At 33.2% G+C, this 24,029-nt stretch overlaps 2 protein-coding genes and 1 pseudogene across 3 annotated transcripts; 1 reads left to right on the forward strand and 2 right to left on the reverse strand.

Annotated features, from left to right (window-relative positions):
* Positions 1 to 1,243: 1,243 nt before the first annotated feature.
* LOC124843011 (uncharacterized) lies at positions 1,244 to 12,470 on the forward strand. Of its 2 annotated transcripts, none has more exons than XM_088100919.1 (18): positions 1,244 to 1,671; positions 2,759 to 2,817; positions 2,899 to 3,030; positions 3,792 to 3,932; positions 4,423 to 4,479; positions 4,914 to 5,008; positions 5,318 to 5,450; positions 5,701 to 5,874; positions 6,446 to 6,636; positions 6,808 to 6,874; positions 9,028 to 9,161; positions 9,628 to 9,694; positions 9,797 to 9,859; positions 9,944 to 10,185; positions 10,269 to 10,395; positions 10,651 to 10,743; positions 11,567 to 11,752; positions 11,963 to 12,470. In XM_088100919.1, exons 1-18 carry the CDS (start codon positions 1,350 to 1,352, stop codon positions 12,248 to 12,250), a joined length of 2,571 nt encoding a protein of 856 aa, XP_087957045.1. In that variant the 5' UTR covers positions 1,244 to 1,349; the 3' UTR covers positions 12,251 to 12,470. The 2 variants fall into 2 exon arrangements, with proteins under 2 accessions (XP_087957045.1, XP_087957047.1); XM_088100921.1 differs by having other exon boundaries at positions 1,590 to 1,671; positions 2,895 to 3,030.
* A 264-nt stretch (positions 12,471 to 12,734) lies between these two features.
* On the reverse strand, positions 12,735 to 20,327 carry LOC124843022 (ribonuclease MRP protein subunit POP4). Its single transcript, XM_088100922.1, has 10 exons — positions 20,168 to 20,327; positions 16,419 to 16,623; positions 16,117 to 16,152; positions 15,894 to 15,964; positions 15,308 to 15,573; positions 15,025 to 15,093; positions 14,819 to 14,877; positions 13,844 to 13,945; positions 13,315 to 13,438; positions 12,735 to 13,183 (listed from the first exon to the last, which is right to left on the reverse strand). Exons 1-9 carry the CDS (start codon positions 20,174 to 20,176, stop codon positions 13,341 to 13,343), a joined length of 915 nt encoding a protein of 304 aa, XP_087957048.1. The 5' UTR covers positions 20,177 to 20,327; the 3' UTR covers positions 12,735 to 13,183; positions 13,315 to 13,340.
* Positions 20,328 to 21,321: 994 nt separating this feature from the next.
* Positions 21,322 to 23,259, reverse strand: LOC148191872 (uncharacterized; annotated as a pseudogene).
* Between the last annotated feature and the right edge of the window lie 770 nt (positions 23,260 to 24,029).

Raw genomic sequence — 24,029 nt, forward strand, 5'->3', positions numbered from 1 at the left:
CGACCCGTCCACCACGAGTTGGTGGGTTAAACGGGTTAATTCACTGACTCACTTAATTATAAGTTTTTTTAAATAAAAAAATTACAATTCTTTTAAATTTAAATTTAAATAATTTTCACTCTAAAATTATGTTAAATTTTAAAGGCAATTCAAAATAAAATAAAAATATCATACAATCCAAGTGTAATAAAAAAACAAACACTAAAAGCGAACAAATAAGTTTTTAATATTGATAATTTTTGTATCACTTGTTCATCTATAGTATTAAAGTCTTGAATATATAATATTTTTTTCTCTTCAAACATTTTTTTTCCAACAATATAATAAAAAAATATTAACTAATAATATTCAAAATAAAATAATAAATAATTAAATTAAATTAGGTGAGTTGGTAAGCCAGGTTCACCACGAGTTCAATCAAGGTAAAGTGAACCAGATAGAAAACTAACTCATATAAAAAAAATTACACATTTTTCTAACTCAATCCACCTCAAATAAGTGGTGGGCCAAATTAATTAGTGGATTACAACCTATTTTCACAACACTTTTAATTAAAAATATGTTAATATAAGTTAATGAATAAGTCAACTGTAGGAAATGGACTTACACCCAAGAATGTTATTTGTTATATTAACAAGTCTTTAATGTAATTTTTTAACTACATTTATTCATGACAAAATTAATTCAAAGAACGTTATTAAACTAAAAATTCTACATTATATATATATATATAGAGAGAGAGAGAGAGTTTTGCATAAAAATTTAACTAATTACAATAGTGTTATGTTTAATTTATTATTTTCTTTAACTGTGTTATTAACACGGTTTGATAGATTTTACTTGGAAGTATTATCTTATAGAAAAAAAGAAGAAAGATATCATAATTAAAATTTAGAATATAATGTTATTTAATTACATATTATATTGTATAATAAATATATTAATTTTATGTAATTAGTGAAAATTTATTACTAATAATCAATATGACAATGATGTAAAAAAAAAGCACACTGTAAAACTACAGTGATTATCTTCTTTACTTATTTTCTATTTTTAAAATTAAATTAAATATATTAATCCAATAAAATTAAAATAAAATAAATTTGTTTTAGGATGGTCATTGGCACTCGCTAGTTTATCCTCTGGAATACGAACTGTTGTAAACCAAGTGGTGAAGAAGAGATGCGTTGCACTAAAATACAAAACGAGATTTCAATGAGAAAATCAGCAACCGTCAGCCATAGATTCCCTTTTCCCCTTTTCAACCACTCATTTTCTCTCTCGCACCATTTTCCCGGTAAAATAACCGTCTCTTCCATCATCACTATTTAGTTCACTATTAAACAACTATGAGCATGAGCGTGCTCTCATGCCAACGCTCCAAAATGTTAGCAGCTCAGAACCAATCTCCGTTTCTTCGCAGATTCCGATCCTTCAAACCTCACCGTTCCAGATTTCGATGTTTGCTTGACCAAATCGCTGTTCCGACGTCTCTCTCTCCTGTTCTTACTTCCGATAACGTAATCGCCGCCGCTGCCAAAGCTGCCTCCGTCCATAGCGCCGTTTCTTCAGCCATCACACAGGTTGCGGTCACCGCCGTGGCAATTGCCTCTGGCGCTTGTCTTTCCACTAAGGTCGATTTCCTATGGCCAAAACTGCAGGAGCAACCAGGTTGCGCATCTTCTTATTCTTCTTTTCTGCTGCTGCTTTCCTCTCTTTATTTTATTTTTAAATTCTCCTGCACAATTGCGTTTGAATATGATAGGTGCTAATATGCTGACATGATTTCTGATGCAAAATTAAAGAGTCGCTTTAGCGCTTATGATTGTTTAATTTCACGAATTTGCGGATTGAAGAATTTTGCTGTAGATAGTATCATATGAAGCACGTGAGCGGATACTTATATTTGCTTCGTGTATTCAATTCTGACAGTACTTCAAACATCCAAATCTTTAAACAGGTTATGAAAATATAGTATCACAGATTACATTCGAGACACAGAAACATGTATATGATAGAAATATAGAAGCACTGTTCTCGGATGAACCAAAAACGGAAACTAATCCCCTTCGTGGTTGAAGTTTAAGAAAGGAATAAGATCAATAGTTTTCTAGAAATTATGAAGTGATTTATGAGGGCAAAGAGTTACAATTATAATGTAATTAGTTTTTAGTAATTGAATTTAAAAATAATTCAATCTCACAAAATCAAGTTGTACCTCACTTATATGTTATAATATAGCTTTAATTTTAGTCAAAATGTGAAATCTATAATACAATACTCTATTACACTAGGAGCCTAATTATGGTAGCGTAATAGTCTGAAAAACCTTGACTAGCATAGAATCCGAATGACTTTGATACCATATTTTAGTAAGTGAGTTTGTCTAACTCAACTTCATGAAATCTTGTAAGGAAGATTGACATGTTTATATATTATAATCTTGCCTTATTCCTACTCAACATGGCATCTCCACATTACTAATGTATGGGAATCATATTATTAATTTGAAATTACAATTATATATTTATTATGTTTTATGATTTTTTATTATATTTCTACATATGTAGTCTACATTTATGCATCTTATGTATTTTTTTAAGTGTCATATCATAACTGAAATGCTTGAGGGGGAGCATCAAGGCATGTCACTAGATAGTGCTGAGATATGCAATTCATACCTCTAATGCAATTCATACCACATGATAGGGTTGGTCTATTCACAAGGTTTCTTATTACCTAAATTTGTAACATGCAGGTACAGTGACGCTGGATGGAGTAGATGTTACTGGTTTCCCAATATTTAACGATGCAAAGGTTTACTATCTGCATTGGGGTTGTATTATGACTTATATGTTATCTCGTTACATCATTAAAACACCTTATGTGTGAAGGCAGGTACAGAAGGCTATAGCATTTGCAAGAAAAGCACATCGTGGACAAATGCGGAAGACGGGAGACCCTTATTTAACACATTGTATCCACACAGGAAGAATTTTGGCTGCATTGGTTCCATCAAGTGGTAAACGAGTATGAACTCCAATGAACAGCTAGTACTAGTGACTAGATTTGTTATGGTATTTATTTTACTTTCTGGAAAACAAAGAATGCATTGGCTGACTTCCTTTCCTCCTCAATGCCCCTTCATCATCAACGTATACAGGAGAACCCATACCATTATGGAACAACTAAATTGGCACATCCAACTATAATTTGATAAATTTGATCATGATGCCATCATCATTTAACCAAGCATATAATGACATTCTCATTAATTAGAACATATATATTTTTTAATACACCATAAATTTCAATGAACATACTGTGGATGGTCTTCTTTTATGACGTTACAACAATTCTGAAGAAACATATTAGTGGAACACTAAAGTTCACGAAGTATTATTAATTACACTGATACATATCAATATCATTTATCTTATTTATCCATAATTTTTAGTATTGATATTTAAACTATGGATAATGAATGATATAATTTTTTCTGGGGAATTATTTTTAAACATCTGTGGCTTCCACTGAAGCTCCCATATGTTTCCTGCACATCTCAATTTCTTGATTGTTTGAAAAGCTACTTGAAAATATTGATTTTCTTTTTATCAGATTTAGCCTATGATATCACTGAGACAGCTAAACTGAATCTTTACTACTTTTGAACTGCATTAACATTTATGTTACTGTTATCGTTTACATTTTTTCAGCTTAATGCAGTGCAGGTCGAAAACATGTTTCTATTCAATTGTTCCTTTGTTTGAGATAGTAATACTCTATTTCAGGCTGTTGACACTGTCGTGGCTGGGATTTTACATGATGTGGTTGATGACACTAGCCAAAGTCTGCAGGACATTCAGGCAGAGTTTGGGGATGATGTGGTCAAGTTGGTAGCTAGTGTTTCAAGGCTAAGCTATATTAATCAGGTACCATAAAGAATGTCTTTTTTTAATTGTTTTGTATCTTGAAGGAGGTGGAAGGCACATAATAGTTATCTAGCTAGATTTTAGAATTCAATTGTACACAACTTGATTGAAATATAGATATAGAAGTCTTCTTATGCATTCATCTGACAAACTTATTCTAAAGCTTTTGTCTCGTATTGGTCTTGGACATTGTATTAATGTCTCTATCAGCTGCTCCATTTTTCGTAATCAAAACAAATTTCATTGCAAGTTACTATGAAACTGTAAACCATTTTCAATGCACCCAATATCTCAAGTTTTTAGAAATCTTAATCTCTAACACCTATCTCACAACTAATGCAGATGTATGGTGCAATACCGAAAGAGTTTAGTGGCATATTCTTCTATTTCATTGTATTTGTGGATTAGAAGCTCAATTCTCCTAACAAATCTGGAGACTGTTTCTGTTTTCCTTTATTACCATAAGGAATAACTGCATTATCTTTTGCAGCTATTACGCAGACATAGGAGGGTAAGTGTAAACCAGGGTGTGCTTGGCCAAGAAGAGGTACATAATCTACCTTTGACGTGTGCATCAATTAGCCCCTGAGACTTTCAAGTTTACTTTGCTATCATGTTAATCATCAATATCAAAATATACTGAAAACAATGGATGCCTGAGATGGTTTTTAAACAATACAAGGATTAATTGTGAAGAGAAAAATGTATCATATCATCATCTTTCTTTAGAATATATATTTAATACTTATTCCTATAGAAGCTTGAGGTTGGCCAATTTTGTGCACAATCCGTTTCACTTTACGATACTAAGCTTCCAAAATACAGGTCAATACAACAATCTTTTGTATCTATCAATATAATGCATTTGGTAGTTGGTCAAGACAATACTGAAACTATATGCATTCTGAAATTTGTAAAACGTGGTAGTGGGTGGTGGAATTAGCAGCATACTTTTCTGATATGTTATTCAAAATCTGTTAGGCAAGTAATTTACGAGTAATGCTTTTGGGAATGGTTGATGATCCACGTGTTGTGCTCATCAAGCTTGCAGATCGCCTTCACAACATGAGAACAATGTACTTATTCTGGGCTTCTTAACTTCTTTTCTTTTATACTCAATTATTGTTGGTCTTTTTTATTTTCCCTTTTCTGGCCCTTTATTTCAGATCTATTGTTATTTGAAGATGAAATAAAATTTATTTTAGTACTATAGCCTTCTCAATTCTTCATGGTTTTTAGTAGTGAGTTTTTACTTCCTTGCGATAGTAGTTATTTTCAACCAGCAAACTTAAGCCACATGGGGCCTTTTGACTTTTTTTGCTAAAAGGATTATAAGTTATGTTTCATAGGCCATTTTTATTGTGTGACACTATCTCTCTTTGCAGTCATGCTCTACCATTGCAAAAAGCTCAAGCTGTTGCTGAGGAGACCTTAATCATTTGGTGTTCACTTGCTTCAAGATTGGGTCTGTGGGCCTTGAAAGCTGAACTGGAAGATCTATGCTTTGCTGTTCTACAGGTCTTCTATTAGTAAATATGTTTCTTTTGCTTTGAGAGTGCTCAATTATATTAATGTAATGTTGTAAGAACCTTAGACACACATGAGTGAGGAATAACTTTTACCTTATAAACCTGTTTTATATGATTATATTGAACCCAAACTCAAGTTTTAAGGTAAACAACAAAATATTAGCATTATCAAGACTAGTTTCCTATTATAATTTATTGACATTGGCATGCCTATGTTTGTATTTGTTCCTCGATACCAGCCTCAAATATTTCAAAAGATGCGAGCTGATCTGGCTTCCATGTGGAGTCCTACTAGCAGAACAGGAAACCTGAGAAAATTCTCTGTAAAAGGCAATTTGATACATTTGAATGAGAACAATTCAACTTCTTTCTACAACGGATCCTTGACATTCAATGGGGATGTGAGTATGAAGGTAATAGTTTTTAAGTGCAAGGGTTGATCGCTTCATTCTACTTGTTTGTATTGTATGTATGATCATGAGATTTGACTAAATTTTGGTGTATGCTTTCCTTTGTGGTTGCTTTCTGGTTGTGCTGGTGCTTATTGCCACTGTAACAATCTACACAAAAATGGTAGTTTTGTCTTGGCCATGAAATATGAAGGAGTAAAAATAATTCAATGATTATACTGTTTGCTTATATATATTTCTGTTATTTTACAAGTTCCAATTGTTTTCTACTATTATTATAGAGAAAAATGAATGAGGAGAGGAAGTGAGGCTGAAAAGCATGTGAACTATGAAGTATTGTTACCTTCAGTTGTTCTTAACACCCCGTATGTAGCTCAATGAAAAGAGTATATTTCAAGTTAGAAGAAGCCTGTAAAGCTTTCTTTTGGTCCTTATTATAGAATATATTTTATTCAAAGTATACTATAGTTACATAAAATTCCTGAAGATAACTGTACGGTGGCTATATGAAGTGAATTGCATCGCTTTATTTTTATGGTAATTGCATCACTTTGTTTTTAATTTTACTTTTCAGGATCTTTTGGAAGCTGTAGTACCATTTGATATATTGTTGGATAGGAGAAAAAGGGCTAACTATCTCAATAGTATTGGGAGTAATCTTGGGACATGCACAAAACCAAAGGTTGTACAAGATGCTGGGTTAGCTTTGGCATCATTGGTAATTTGTGAGGAAGCACTTGAGCGAGAAATGATTATATCAGCTTCGTATGTTCTTGTTTACCATTGTTATTTACCACTTTTACATTTTAATATCGTACATGGCAAAAGAATGGTGAACCATATTTTTGTGTTTTATGAAACACTATCTATTGGTGACTACTGTTCCATGGTATAAACGATTTTATAGTCCTTAAAGAATTCTGTCTGTATTTGCAGTTATGTTCCGGGAATGGAAATCACCTTATCCAGCCGGTTAAAAAGCCTGTATAGTTTATACAGCAAGGTATTGACAAATTCATGTTTTACCTTTGAAATAAAAAATACAAGTCCATATGTATTTTTGCTATACCCAGTGTGCAATGGTATAGAATTGTGGCATCATATGTATGGTTAGCGTTATAATTGTAGAAACAAGGAGCGTGTCTTATATAACCAAGAATATATGGATTATGTATGTATTATTAAGAACATTTTTATTTATTAGCATACCATATCTTTATTATTAGAGGAAATTTTGTCTAGTTTGAATTGTGAATCATGTCAGTCAGAAAAACACATTTACAGTCTTTTCTTGATAATCTTAATAAAAATGTTTCATCTCCTTTTTCTTTAGTTCACTTTGATATTTGGAATCCTTCCAGTTTTAAATATTCTGTTATCTTTATTAATGATTATTCTTGATGTACTTATTTAGTTAATGCAGAATCAATCAAAAATCAAAAGTGTTATTTCAAAACCGTTTTAATGAAATCAAAAACACAATTTGGTATATTTGTACATGTTTTTTGAAGAGTGAGAATTTGTCTCACCAATTCCAATAGTTCATGAGATCAAATGGCATTCTTTATCAAATTTCTTATTCTCATACCCCTCAACAAAATAGAGCAGCCGACCCAAAAACAAACATCTTTTAGAAACTATTTGAACATTTCTTCATAATCATTTTCCTCACCGTGTTTGGAGGGATGTTATCCTTATAGTATGTTATCTCATTAATAGGATTATACACCACTCTATTTCATTCCCCTCTATACCATCTTCCTCCACATGTTTTTAGTACCACATGTTTTTTTACGTAACCTCACATGTGGTCGAGATAAACTTTCTTTTTAGTTTTTTACTATACACTTGTTCCTTCTAAAGATGACGTATGTAGTCACTTTACCACCGCTATCAATCTTCCTTCATTACCACTATATGACTCTACCATAACTTGGGATGCTTCTCCAGCACCTTTTCAGGTATATTAAAGTTGTTCACAGTCTATTGAAATTGCAGTGTAAGACCCTCTTTGATGGTGAATGATATAGTGGAGGTTATGCCTTATCTTTCTTCTGTACCAAGTTCGGTCTCTTCTAAAAATGACTGACCTATTGCTATTCAAAAAGATACACGTTCTACATGTATCCCTCTTCCCCACTATATCATCAACTTTCCACCATACATTATATTTGTTTGTGCTTGTTATTTTGTGTTCCTATTCCTAGGTCTTCAGGTGAAGCTTTATCTCTCCTAGACTAGTGAGAAGCGATGTACCCTTCAAAGTAGTAATACTTGGGAGTTGATTTTTCTTCCAGCTGACAAATCAATTCTAGGGTGTCAATGGTTGTACACTCTTAAAACATGATTGTTATAAAGCTTGCTTGCTTGTTGAAGGATACATACAAATTTATAGTCAAGATTATTATGACACTTTCTCTGTTGCAAGAATATCTGAATTATATATGTATATTAATATTAGGAATGTTTTTCATTTCTATATCATATCTTTATTATTAGAGGATATCAAATCTTCTCTATTTATTGTATAGATTCCATTTTCTCAATATAAATAAAGCATCCATGTTGTTTTAGAAACACATGGTCTCAGCACAATGTCTCTCTCTTTTGTATAGTTTAATAGTTAAGATAATTTGAACGGAGCAAGATGCTAGTGAATAATGAAACCTTGTTAATGAAAAAGTTTGCCATGAGTACTAAGGTTTCCTTCGAATTTTTGTTGCTGTAAATCTTTGTGGACTTAGTTTATTCTCTGGCTAACCACATCTTGTGAGCAAGAATTATTGTTGGAAGGACCGTGGATTTATTAGCATTTTTTTCAGCAGTGTTCACATGGATATCCCTACTTCAAAATGTCCCCACAAACTACCATCTAGGTTTTTGATGTTTGTCTTCTTTTTTTTTTTCCTGCTTTGGTGAGTGTGAGTAAAACATTGAATCACATTTTCTTTGGTGAGGTTTCTAATGCTGAGTTTCAATATTCATTTTATTTTAATACTAATACATTCGTCGTCATTCCTTTTATAGTATGCCACAAGCGTTAAATGTTTTGCTTTCCTAATGTGCAATGATTGCACTAGTGATCTTAAATTTTGTTGAGATTGGGTAATAACTAATTGAATGGTAAAAGTCATGATTGTATTGTGTCTTGTGTAGATGAAACGAAAGGATACAAGTATTGATAAGGTATATGATGCACGTGCATTAAGAGTAGTTGTGGGAGACAAGAATGGGACTTTACATGGTTCTGCAGTTCAATGTTGCTATAGTCTTCTTGACATTGTACACAGGTAAGAAAATGATCGAATATCATACTATTTTAATTTAACAACCTATACATAAGTCGTTAAATGCAATCACTGTATAAAGATAGGCATAAAGTTAATTTTGACCTTCTTTACATGCAACATATTGGTAGGTTTTTTATATGTATATTTTTTGTTTAACTAGGAAAGAAATCCATAATAGAAGTAATAATGCAGCAAAGAAGCAGAGGAGGATAAAATATTCTCCTAGAGATAAAACCATGAAAAACACATCAACTAAATTAATCTCTTCTACATTTCCATCATTTTTTCCTTTTCAGTTATTTTGGACTATCTGTGAGGTGGGTATGAACTTGTGTGCTTATTGTCTTTGTTCTTAAGAGTAGAAGGTTAGAAGTATAAATCTTATGGATCTTTTTTAATCCATCAACCCCATTGTCCCTTGAAAATGGCTCTAACTGATGTGTATATTTTATCTTTTATTATACAGGCTTTGGACTCCATTAGATGGTGAATTTGATGACTACATTATTAATCCAAAGCCTAGTGGCTATCAGGTTAGGCTTTCATGTTAATTTTTCATTAACTAAACCGAATGATGTTTTTCTTTTAGTCGTGAGAATTGTGCTCGTGATTGTATTAACCTGTTAATATTGCAGTCATTGCACACTGCAGTTCAAGGTCCTGACAGCTCACCTTTAGAAGTACAAATAAGAACACAGGTGCTAAATTATTTCACATATGCTGTAGAGTTACTTGTTTGTATTTTAGTTCTTCATATTTTAATTTATCATGTTGCATGATAGAGGATGCATGAGTGTGCTGAACATGGACTTGCCGCACATTGGCTTTACAAGGAAACCGGAAATCCATTTTTGTCCATAGACAGAATGGATGAACCTGAAACAGAAGCATCCTCTTATTTCTCCAAAGATTTAGAGGGAGGAAATTCTGCAGATATTTTATTAAGTAAATATAAGTCATTTAAGGCTGGACATCCAGTCCTCAGAGTAGAAGGAAGTCACTTACTTGCTGCTGTTATCATCAGGTGCATAACTTTCATTTCAAACGGATGTTAAATTATAAAAAGCTATCCATACTGTTAGTCACTCGTGTTCATTATCTCTTCAGTGTAGAAAATGATGAAAGAGAATTACTTGTTGCTGTGAGCTTTGGACTAGCTGCTTCTGAAGCAGTTGCCGACAGAAGATCTTTCCATGTCAAGCGATGGGAAGCCTATGCACGACTATTTAAAAAGGTTTGATACTTAAATTAACATTTTTAATTAAGCAATGGCTCATGATAAATAGTTTATCGAAAGGACGCATTGACTAGTAACAGCTTCTGAGAAGATGGATCACTATATGTGACAGTTAAGCTTATTGACTGGCTTACTACATGCTGTATTGCTCCCTCCATGACCAGATCCTGCTGTTGTGTAATTTTGTCATTTTTATAGTATTTTTAGTTTTAAATTACCTGGGTCAACTTGCTTACTATTGATATGCTTCAGGTATCTGATGAATGGTGGTTTGAACCAGGACATGGGGATTGGTGTACTTGTCTAGAGAAGTACATACTATGTCGAGATGGAATGTATCATAAGGTATGTTTTTCTAAGAGTATAAATGAACACTACAATTTATTTTATTTTGGTTTATCAGCAATTGACACAGTGACAGACACCAAAATTGTTTTGGATATGAAAACCCATCCTTTGCGTACTGGCCGTGTTATAGTCCATAATCTCCAACATGAGCTGTAAATATATCTGTGGTGTCGAAATTACTATAGAGAAATTATAGTCATTTTGGGCAGCCTTTTGCGGAGTCAATATTTGAAGGTGCTCAGTCATCCAGCAAATTTGTGTTAGAGTTCATTCTCCTGTGTTGACTAAATGCTCGATAAAACATAAGGAACGGATACTTTTCGGAAAATTATGTCCTCATGTAGTGAAGAAAAATATTAAAATCAAATGAATTATACAACTAGCATTGTATTCCGGAACATAAATAATAGAGTTACCGTTCTGATTATATCTTGTTATTTCTCTGTATCCATATTAATCGGTCACATTTTTTAATTTTTCATCATTTATGTCATTCTATATCGTATTTCTAGTGTTAAACATAAATATGTTATTTAGTCTCTGATGTTTCGAATGCCACGTGATGGATAAAATAATTGTTTTGAAAATTTTGATCATAATTTAGAATTTAGTTTGCATTTGTGATGAAACTGATTTAGTTAAGTTGTTGCACATCATTGCATGAGAATGTAAAACTTTTTAATATTGAAGATGTAGAAAAAACAATATATTTAAGTAATGTTGATTTCTTTCATTACTGATTTTCTTAGAACTACAGTGGGTTTGCAAACTCAGACTGTTGTACTGAAGAATTTTATATTATTATTTGCATCATTCGCAGCAAGACCAATTTGGGAGACTACTCCCAACTTTCATCCAAGTTATCAATTTTACTGAGCAAGAAGAATCTGAATATTGGGCTGTTGTGGCGGCCGTGTTTGAGGGCAGACAAGTTAACTGGATAACATCTCACTCAAAATTTGACTTGGTTGCATCAACTTCTGCTGAAGCCGGCATCAATAACAAGGTATTTGGCAACCATCTTACCTCTCTTACACATTGTGCAAATGGAGATTTCTTTTGTTTGCTTTCCTTTGTTTTCATTGCCAATCAAATTATATAAATGCAATTATTTTCTTTAAAAGTTAATATTTTATTTTCACCCTGCTATTCATTCCAGTAGATTTGTGAATGTAAATGAATGTTTCGGTGATTGTGTATGTAATTCATCCTTTAGGTGAAGCTTTTGAGAACAATGCTTTCCTGGGAAGAGCAATTGCGCTCTGAAGTAAGTGTCAAGCAAACAAAATACGACTCAAAGTTTTATGATCTTCACGGTTCTCTTGGGGAAGTGGTAATTATTTGTTGGCCTCATGGTGAAATTTTGAGGTTAAAAGCTGGAAGCACTGCTACTGATGCTGCTCAAAGAGTTGGTTTGGAAGGAAAGCTGGTTTTGATTAATGGACAGTTAGTACTGCCCAACACAAAACTCAAAGATGGAGATGTAGTTGAAGTAAGAATTTAAATTATTCTTTCTTTGAAAAATGTAAATAATTCTTTATGGGTCGAGTGTGTTTAAAGTGGATGGGATAGAAATAATTTTTATTTTCTCATTTTATTTTATTTGGGGATATGGGATTTGTCGGTGGAATAACTCTTAAAAATTCAAATGTGGTGCTTTAGACTAGATTCCAAGAATATGTTTGATAACCACATGTGCTATCATACAATTACATTTTTTTTTTTATTATTTTGGTTGTATATGTGGTTATTCCTATTTTTGGAAATATGGTTATTCACGGTACTGGGAACTAAGCAATAAACCACAGCATTTTAAAATTGTATGAAGCTACAGTGATTGTGCCAAAAATCTTTGGTAAAGATGGGCAATGCCAGGGAAAAGGTTGTGATTTTTTATTACTAATAATAATTACAGTTGCATGCAACATTTACTTGACAGCCTTAAAACAAGGTTCGTTATAAGCAGCTAGTCTAAACGAATTTGAACATGCCTGCCATACACTACAATGTTATAATAAATATTTGACTAAATTACAATTGGATCCATTCAATATAAATTCACAAAAGAATGTTCTAGTTCGTATAATTCAATATAATTTAATTAATTTTTGTTGAGTGACGGCTAAACATACTTCTTCCTCCTCAGAATTCCTCTCCATTTTGTAATTAAGAAAGAAATGGAGAGTCCAATTGCAGACAAAAACCGGCAATCTTGTAACTAGCAGGACCAAAATCTACAACGACTTATTAAGACGAGAAAGTTCAAACCAGCACAGAAAGACTAGCATGTGTCCACTAATAAGTCAAAGTCACTGTCATTCACCTTCTTTCCAGCAACTAACCCTTAAGCAATCTCCAACTTCTCCACTGCCACAATCCAATCAGCATTCCATAGCTCAAGACTTTCAAAATGCACAGGGGTTTACGGATATTCTGTCTTAAAGTAAGAAAAACATTATAAAATACACAGAATAGCAAGAAAAACACAAGATGACAGTAACAAGGTTCACTCAAAAAGATGAAGTACCGTCATCAAAACCCGATAGAAAAGGGCCAAGATGTTGTTACCTACAGTCGAAGGATCATCACCAATATCACAATCCGACCTTTCTTGAACCAAGTTTATCTCCATGCAGAGTGACTTTCCAGCAATCAACTTGGAATACAAATACAGAACCCTTTTTGGGAACAACTGCGTGATACCAAATAGATAGTAAGAATTTGGTCATCACAAGTTTGAAATGAATAATAACTTCAACTTCACCAAAAAATCCCAGAATTTGTTATGTTTAAGGTTCCTAGTTCGTAAAAACTAATTCACAATATTGAAAGGGATACTGATGAACCTAAAATAAGGATTAAGGAATTCTCAGAACGAGAAAGTACCGGTGATAGTAAGTCAAAACCTATTTAATTTTCCTAGTGAAAGTGGTAACTTGTGCATGAATTGCATAATTGTTCAGATACGCCCACAATTTTAAGTTGCGGCTAGGAATTAGGAAAATATGTTCGGTCTAAAAATCTAGAAAACCGTATAACTTCATACAAGCTTTTACAGGAATAACAAATTTGATAATGCAACGCCAGTCTCTATTACCTCGAAATTTATCATCTTCAGTAATTATCCCAAAAGCTTCTGCAGTTTCACGAATCATGATGCCGTGAATTCCAGTAAAATAAGTTATTTTACACTCCACAACTGCAAAAACGGATGGACTAGGTATAGTCAGTGATAACATGCAGATGATTATATAGGAGATAGAGGCTAAAACAACTAATTTTTTCATATTGACACATCAGAAGCCCAACTCTTTTTTCTTCTAATGGACGGTGAAAAGGGTTATGCAGGAAAGAGGGGATTTCAAAGGCAAGGAAGAGCACTGATGAAGGAATGTTTCTTGAACAAGAGAAGCAAACACTTGGTTTGCACCTTGAACCAACCGGGCAGGTTACTCCCCTATTGAACTCATTGCCATAATTTAAAAAATGATCATATAAAAGATCTCAAATCAATTAGAAATATGATCAAATTATAATATATAAATAAACAAAAATCTAAGCTTACAAGTCAGTTTTGTAATGTTGAAATAGATTTAAATTCCATTTTCAAACAAAATATCATAGCCCAATTTTAGTGAGGTCTGTTGATCCTACTGTGTAACCTTTTAACGAATTGTTATCAAATCATCAGCAAATTTCTACTTCCATGCTTAAAAAATATTATTGAAGATTCACATTGAGTAAAGATGACAAATTATTATATATACATATACATACATATGTGTACGCATACACTTAACCTCACAAGCAGATTGTAAGATGGGCTTTGTGTCTACTAGTCAAAATAAGCTTTTTCAATTCTAGTACAGAGGTAACAGCAATTTTAACACACTTTTAACGTACATAAAAGAATTACATATTAGAACATTTTCATCTTTTGAGAGAGAAAAAATAGAAAATAATTGTCCTTATAGGTCAATGATTGTCTAGTTATGCAACTTTTTCTTTTTTTTTATAAGATTATCGTAGGTGTTTTTAACTCATTAGAAAGTAAAAAAGAATGTGCTCAAACCTAAAATGAAAGCACCATGTAGATCTGCACCTAGGAGACATTGAGTCAGTTGATTCTTCCTGCAATATTAAACAAGTTAATAGTCATAAAAGCCTCAAGAGGAAAGCAGCATAAATTATCTTGAATTACCCTCCCCCGTTGCTAGAGTATCTGAAGACAAGAAACAGATTATTTTCAACTCGACAAAAATTAAACATAAGATGTACCCAGTTGATTTAAGAAGCAGCATTATATAATCTTTCCACATTTCATGCATTGGCTTGAAAATATCGAATCTGCAAGCAGAGTAAACTATTAGGGAACAAAAGAAATAAGTGTGACCAATAAACTTGTACAAAACATTATTTGTACATAGCATAAAGCTAAACTTCCCAAACAAAAGCTGGTGCTGAAATAAAGATTCCTCACAACAATATACATTAACAATTGCAGCAGTTAAAATTAACATTAAGGATCAACATATTGTCAGGAAGTGTCTTTTTAACTTACTTTTGGAACTCTTGAGGAAGATATAATGATCCACACTTTTTATGCTGTCTCATAGACATGTGTTTCTTAGAGCGTTTTGAATGGATTTGCAAAGCTCTAGTTTGAGAGCCAGAAGAAAGCACCCGTCCTTGTACAAAATTATCAAGAAGGATCCAGTTGTCAATTTTCATGTTTCTAGATCCTTGCATGTACTTTTGTGCAGCATCTCCCTTCTGAAGAAGCTCATGCAATATGCCATCAATCGAACCTCTTCTTTCGGTGGAAAACTGCAAAATATATGTCAATGGTGACAAATACAAATTTCCACCAATTTATCATTGCTAATGGAAAAAACTGCATCTTTCAAACTGGAAGATAAGAAACTTCCACATTTTGGTTAGATTGGGAGCACACACAGTTAATTGGTTAAAAGGTGGCTTTTAAGATCTGTGGAATTATTCCATGCATCCGTGTTTGTTTTAAGAGTTAAGCCATTAGAGGAGATTAATTATTACAGATTTATAATGGAAAATTTTATCAGCAAATGCTTTTATTAGATTTCTTTTAATATTCTCAGCCAGGACATTAGTTCCAAGCAAGGAATTACCTCACTATTTGTGAGCAGATTGGCATTTACAGGCAAAGAAAGTTGGGCATATACGGGACCATCTTCAATTTCTGCAAATAATTAGTAACATCATTTTGTCCATATATATTGAAGTGATAAGTTTAAAATATACTTCGCATAAAACCCTCAAAATCAAAAGGATGAAAATATAAAAGAAAGAACTTAGATATCAAAGGGTAGTATGACATTGAGTTTCTAGTACCTTGTGAATTGGTATGACCAGAAAAGGTAAAATTTCCTAAAAGGGGAGAAATGGAAATTATCAGATAAATGTCAAACAAGATATTTACAGATATTCGCATCAGTATCATAAAGCAGAATTCACAGATTAACTACAAAAACCAAGACACAAGACAAAATACTTCCTAACGTAGATAACAAGTTCTTATGATACAACTAAAGAAAAAAATGTGCAAGTGAAACATCCTACAATGTATTAACTTACTACCAGCAGTGAAGAAAGAAGGAAATAAGAACAATCAACAACATTGAAAGATGAATTACCTTTCTTGGGTGTGACTGATGATGAATGCAACAAATGCGGGGAATGATCTTTAGAAGTAGAATCCGTAGGAATACGTGGTTCGCCATTTTCATTTATATTCTTTTTGTTTTTCTTTTCTATTTGAAGAACCTCAGCCTTAGCAAAAGCTATTCTTCTCTCCAAAGCCTCCAATGTGCGTTTCCTTGAATCTGTAGCCATGGACACCTACCCAGGCACAATATGATAAAAAAGAAGAGAGAAAAGGTGACAAACGGTCAAAATATAATAGCGCAAAAGTATCATCAAATTGATATGTTCTTCTCAAACATGAAAATGGAAAACAATTGCAGAATAAAGAAGATTCTTAGGCTGCCATAAAATTTCTGAGAAAAAACACACATGCAGAATAAAATCTAAAGTTCCAAAAAGAATAATTTTCTTAAATTTAAAAAATATTAAATAAAGCTTTTTTTGTTGTGGTCTTCCGCCGTAGCGTGTGAAGCTCCGACACGGCAGTGGGATCGCGCTTCCTGTCTCCGACCGCAGTACGGACACGGACACGTGTCGAACAAAATTCAAAACATAATAAACCCTGCAAGGAACTTCACATCCCTCTCTCCTCACAAGTTGCATGAAACAAGCCCCATGACCCGTGGAAACACTTTTCCTACCCATACTTAGGCTTACTCGCCCAAGAACTCACGCTACTCCTCTCAACACCAACAAACTCTATCTTCTCTACTAATTCTTTCCTCTTCTCATTCCACCCAAGACCATGGAATCTGCACCACCTCCTTATACCCCAAAGCACACTATTCCACCAAGACTTAAACACACCCTACTCATTTTGTGTTCACCGAGACGCTCACGGTTTTACTCCTTCACACCCTCTCATCTCTTCACTATATCCTCACATAACTCCATAATGTAACACACCTATATATTAATATATATACACTACACGTCCAGCCCTACTGCTAGCAAAAGATTAAAACCCAGACTACCACAAAGAATATCGGTTCACTCTATACCGGTTTCACAAGCAAAAGAAAATGTTTATCACAATACCAAGTTCATGCAACATATCAACATTCACAAACCCTATCCACACATGATATTTTCTTAGCTACTCCCCTTACCTTGCTTTCCAGAGACCCTCCAGAGTTTCCCTTTGACTCCTAGCGGTGTTGGTTGGTTTCTCCTCCTCCCAGTGGTAATTGTAGCAGCTCCCTTCTTTTCAGCTTTCTCTCTCGGTGCTCCACCTCCTCCTCCCTTGTTTCAACCTTCTATTTATTTATACTTTTTTTTAGAACAAATCCTAAGAGATAATTTTTTATATCCCTTCGACCCCAATCGGTTTCTTTAAACCCTTGGAGATATATGCCTTCTGTTTTCTGTTCTGGTTTAAAAACCAACTCTTTGCTACCAATATTCACACGAAGACTCCCTTCTCTGTATTACAAATCTATCTACTTTACCTACTCATCCGTGGCCCTCACTTACCAAGCAAAACAATGAATTAAACCCCAAACCATGACCCTCGTTATCAATCTCGAAACTTTATGGAAACTCGTGAAAGTGGGTAGATTAAGAGTTTATTTCAGATAAAAAATATTATATAAATAATATCTACCGTCTATAAAATTATAAAACTTTAAATAAATAAAATTTATAGATATATTGTTTATGAAAATAAATATTATAAAACATAAAAGTAATGACAATGACCATGGCGAAAGACAAACGTGAGAGATAGTGACAATCAGATCATGAAATTCTAACTCCAAACAACCTCGTTTTTTCTTAATTTGTTTTCATTTTAAGTTCACAAAATCGATATAAACTCGTGATTTTACATTATACTACTGATTTCACAATCGATTTTACGAGTTTACGTAAAAAAACGAGTTTACTTTATGAATTAACTCGGAAGACATATCTTAAAATATAAATTCGGATGAGTTTCCTCTAGAGTTTAACAAGCATCTCCAACAATCCATAAAAAAAAAAGCAACCGAAACCGTTTAACAAAACATGTCCAATTAGCATTTGAATTGTATCACATTAACACCTAACATATAATATAATATATAAACATGGAACTTATAAGTAACTATAATATAATGATAATTAATTTTATTCACTAAAATAATACACTTAACATACCAAACCCATACAAAAATTGTTTTATTTTATTACTATTATTTTTATTATATAAAAATAATTGTTTAAAGTTGTTTCATTTTTCTCGAATCTTATATTCTTTTAAACTTCAAAAATTTTCGTCCAATATTTATAAAAGAACATACATAATGTATAAGTACAATAATTTGATACTAAAAATAATGCATTGTATAATCATTAAGAGAAACAATATGTTGCACATAAAAAAAACAATTGAATAGCATGAAATAAAAACTAAAGTGATAGTAAAAGATATAGCAACCATGTAGCACATAAAAGCAACAACATAAACATAATAATAATTCGATACTGTACAACCAGAATAAAATACAAACCCCGAATTTGTAACTACTAACTAATTTCCAAATCAACTTTTATATGATTTAACGTAGTATATCAATTGGATAACACAAATAGAAAAATTTTAAAAATAAAAAAAAATCAAATCATGCAAAAATAAATCCATAACATAATAACATCAAGCTCCAGCAGATTTTCGAAAATCTGACTCTCATGCCAAATGTAACATCTTGATTTTTTTTTTATGTCACACGGTGCAATTTTTTCAAAACCTTTTTATAAAAGGTTTGTGAAAGATAATAAACTTTATTAGATTAAAATTGTCAGAGATTAAACATAACCATAAATATTGTCTGAAAATTCTTACATAAAAATACCAAAAAACTTTTAAATAATAGAAAATATATAATAAATCTTCAAACATAACATCCCAACTCTAATCAACTACTCAAATCTAATCTTATCTACAAATCATCTACAGTACAAGTATGATATCATAGGAAAAACCACAACACAACATTTCAGGTTAAACAACCGGAATTCATATCCCACAATAAAATAATCAAATTAATTACAATAATAACCAAATCATAAACATATATTATCACAATGTTAACATCACATGTCATAAAAAAATCTACTTAAATTTATTTTAATAAAGAAAATATACAGAGGAATAAAATAAACTCAAATTATCTTTAAATAATCTTTCAATAAACGAATGAAAAAGATTAAAAACTGAAATAATCTTTGAATATCATTATTAGAATATCTTTATGAGATAATCTCGTTTTCGATAACAGCAAATGTAAACATTTTTTATAGAAGTCTCAAAAATAATCTTCAATAAATCAAAACTGAAGATTACAAACTGAAAAAATCTTTGAATATCTTTATGAGATTAAAAACTGAAAAAATCTTTGAATATCTTCACAAAATATCCTGGCAAGAAAAATAGTGAGATGAGTTTGCTGAACGGCGCTGCACGCAGTCTAAACCATTTCATTCAGAAGCAATATAGCACAATAAAAAGTGATAATTAAAGAAATCGACAAATTTAATTCAATTGTTTATTTTTCGGGCAATTTGTCAAACAGAACAAAGGCATTTGCCATTAATCAATTAAAAACATGAAGCCGTAGATATAGCATGAAATAATCGGTGATATTTTGAAGTTTTCTGGAAGTATTATAAAACTATGACTAAAAGTAGTAGCAATGAGAGAAATAAGCCATGGAGGATTCGAATGGAAATCATGTAAATCATGAAAGCTTCGAATGCATACCGGAAACATAGAAGGTTTCAAGAAATTCAAATCGACTAAAAGAGCTTCTTCGCTGCGAAAAATCGATCAGATTGAAAGAGAAACCCCGCTTCTCAGAACCGCCGCGGAGAACTCTTCGTGCAGCGCATTAACTTGTAAAACGTTTTTCTTTTATATCTATATATATATATAGAAATAAAAATATAATGACGCGGGGAAAACGGGTTGGTTCTTTCAATATAACAATAAAAATATAATATTACCCAGTCAGGTACGCTTTTGTTTGGACGGATCGAAATAAAATAGTGAAAAATAAATAAAAAGATAAAAGCAGAAAAAATATAAGATGAATAAGATATAAGTTTGAAAAGAAATATAAAAAGAAAAAAAAAAGGAAATTTCCTTTTTATTTATTTAAAACAAAAAATAGGGTCCAATGAAAATCACAATCAAAAAAATATTTCGATATTAATTAAAAATATAAATCATGTTTTAAACTAATATTAAAATCATTTGTTGTTTTACAAAAATTTACTATAATTTTTTTTAAGATGAGAGGTAGAGACAACTTCTATCTCATTCATTCCAATTTGGTAGGAAAGTATCATCAGTAGGTGATCCTATCAAATTAATTTTTATCCTTTCAATCACCAATAGGAACTTAATATTTTAATTATATTTTCTCTCTTTTTCTTATTTATTTTCGCTTATAGAAATAATTTGTATTTCAGAGATTTAGTCAATCAAATACTAAAAGTTTCACTAAGTTTTCAAGAAAAAAAAATGGTTGTATGGTAAAAATGGTAAGGGAGTTCTTAGTTTTAAAGATTGTAACTTTATTCCCTTTTGAGTTTTTAAGCCCTAAGAATGTTAGTGTATACATTTAGCTTAGATCAGGAAAAGTTTATCACCCCTGCTAGCCCTTTTCGACTTTCACCTCAATTATAATCGGTCAAATTCAAGAGTTTTTAGTGGTAAAATTAGAAGGCTAAAATTAATCAAAATCACTCAAGCATAAATATACGCCATTGTCTCTATTATACCCCATAACACAGGGCATCCTTGTGCAAGCAAACGCTCTTAGGCCTAAACATGAATTGAAACTTAAAATCCAGGGCAGATAGAGTAAAAAATGCCCTAAAAAGTTGCAAAATATGTCATTAGAGACTGATATCTGATATCCCCAACTTAACCACTGTTAGTATGATTTGCTATGTACAAAATAATCACCTGAAGCAAAAACCATGCTTTCACCTCCCGTGTACTGCAAAAAAGTTCAAAAAATGAAGCATGTTTTCTATCCTCTTTAAGACTCTGCGCTTATCACATTCTATCCTCTTCAGTCTCATATCAAACCAAAGAACTGCAGCATGTTTTCTTCTCCTCCTCCAAACATTCATCCAACAAAATTTATCCTAAATAAGACAAAGCTAAAAACAAAAGAAAACAATAGACCATATTGACGCTACCCTTTCAAAGCAAATTGTTATAACCAAAGTTCTAAATTGTGGTTGTCGCTGCATCTTTGATATTCCAAGAAAATGTGATCAAACAAAGTCAATGCTGCCGTAGTTTTGCTTGCTTTGTCGTGTCAGAAAAACTGCAGAAACCTTGACATACTCACAGTCCTAACTGTGTTTTGAAAACGTTGGACTGTTGCGAAATGGCAGCACCAGCATCAGAGGAGACTGAAACTCTCCTGGCAGGACGAGTAGACTTCTTCACATAAGATGAATTCCACTCGCCACCATCTTGGGCATAGTAATCCATTGGATAATCTCCACCAAAATCTTCCCCTCCCTTTGCATCCCCCTCACAGCAAGCACCACTCCTCTTACAACAACCCACACCATCTTCACAAACTTCATTCTTCTCCCACCACCCAGGTATCACTCCCAGAGCAACCTCTGCCTCAAACGAAGTAAGCACCGGTTTCACAAACGCCTCACCCCAGTCAATGGACAACCTCGGACACGCAATCTGAATCCAGGCGTTAACAGAATCCTCAAACAGTGCAACCCTCCCAGGACTTAACTCCGACATCAAAACCACAGTGTAATCCAACCCTCTCTCCTTCATCTTCTTCTCCAACCTCTCCAAAATCCTCGGATTCCCTTGTCTCCCAAGAGTCCCCAAAACCACACCCCAATTCCGAGCCTCCCTCGCTTTCAAAATCGCATTTTTCCTCGACCGCTTCATACCCACGTGATCGTATTCCTCCAGAAACAACTTCCCCATGTAAGGGTCATACCTGAATGCCCTAATCCCCGGATTCGCAATCATGAACGCCTCCAAATGAAACCTTCCATCCGCCACAAACACCAAAACGCTTTCACCAACGCCACAACCAAGCGAATTCGCCGAGACCCTGGGCGCCGTGCAACCCAGAACCTCACCCGCGGAAAGCGGCTTCGACTGAGGAACCAAAACCCTAAACCCTAACTCCTCCAATTGGGGCTTCGCAGCGCGAATCGCTGAGGCGAATTGAATTGTCCCAGCGACAACGAGTGTTTGGGGACGGGATTCAAGGTTCAACCTGACGGTGTCGACGAAGTGGGGGACGTCGATTTTGATGTCGACGAAAACGTAGAGGCAGGGGATCGTAGTGGCGTCGATGGGGACGAGGCAGCTGTGTCCGTAGTGGATGAGGAGGTCGGCACCGAGGGCGGCGGCGGAGAAGTCGTCGACGCAGCAGGCGCCGTAGGTTACGTCGCCGAGGATGTAGCAATGGGTGACGGCGGCAAAGGTGGTGAAGATGTCAGAGACGGAAAGAGAGTACATAAGGAGGCCCTCGGGAAACTGGAGGGCGACGCGCTTGGCGCCCGTGGAGAGCACGCGCCAAACGGACTTGTGAATCTCGAAGTTGTAGTTGGAGGGGAGGACGGAGATGGCGGCGTTGAGAAGCGGGTCGTTGAGGATTGAATCTGGAATTTGATTTTTCACGAAACGCTTTGGCTTTGGCTTTGCAGCATTGTTGGGTTGGAGAGGAGATGAAGAATGGGGAAGAAGGAGCATCTCTGTTCCTGCTTTGCTTTGCTCCGACTCCATTGCCATCCTTTTTCTGCTAAACGCCTTCTTCTCTTGTTCTACTTTCTTTCCTCTCACACAAAATCTTTTTAAATATGCAATTATTCTATTCTTCACTCATCTAGGATCAAATTTAATTACCTCCTTAATTTACTTAATTATTTCACTAAATTATACACTGTATCTTTTTCAATTAAGATTTTTAAAATTTTGTTTTTTTTTAATTGCGTCGTTTTATCTGACTATAACTATTTTATTAATAGTCAATCAATCATAAGAAATTTAATTAAAATATGTTTGGCTAAACTGTATTAAAACACATTTAAAAAAGTTAATTATTAGTGTTTTTGTATGGATATGTGTAGGACTCAGAGATGTATTTTCTTTTAAAAGATACTGATACTTAAGTTAGACTTAATACAATTTAGTATTTGAAATATAGTAAAGCTTACTTATCTTTTTGAACTTAACATTCTACTTATAAGTTATTTCACACTTAGCATAGGTCCAATAAAATAGGTCCAATAGAATAAAAACAAACTTATCTTTACATTCGATCATCTATAAACAGTTTATAATGTCTTTAATAAAATATTTTTAATTAATATTTTTTAATATTTCGGTATTATTTTAGATTAAACTAGATAATGACCACTCAACCGCTCCTTATACCCTACAATTAGTATTTTAATTTAAATATAAGCATGGATTAATAAATAAATAAAAAGATACAAATATTAAATAAATCTAATTCACTTTAGGAATACAGATGTTTTTATACTTATTGGTGAAATAAATGTGTTAGTAAATAACATTTACTTCCTCGGATTTCTTTATTTTTGAAAAAAAAACACTC

The sequence above is a fragment of the Vigna umbellata genome, chromosome 10, assembly GCF_029865625.1.
Source record: "Vigna umbellata cultivar VRB3 chromosome 10, Vumbellata_1.0, whole genome shotgun sequence".
NCBI classification, from domain to species: domain Eukaryota; kingdom Viridiplantae; phylum Streptophyta; class Magnoliopsida; order Fabales; family Fabaceae; genus Vigna; species Vigna umbellata.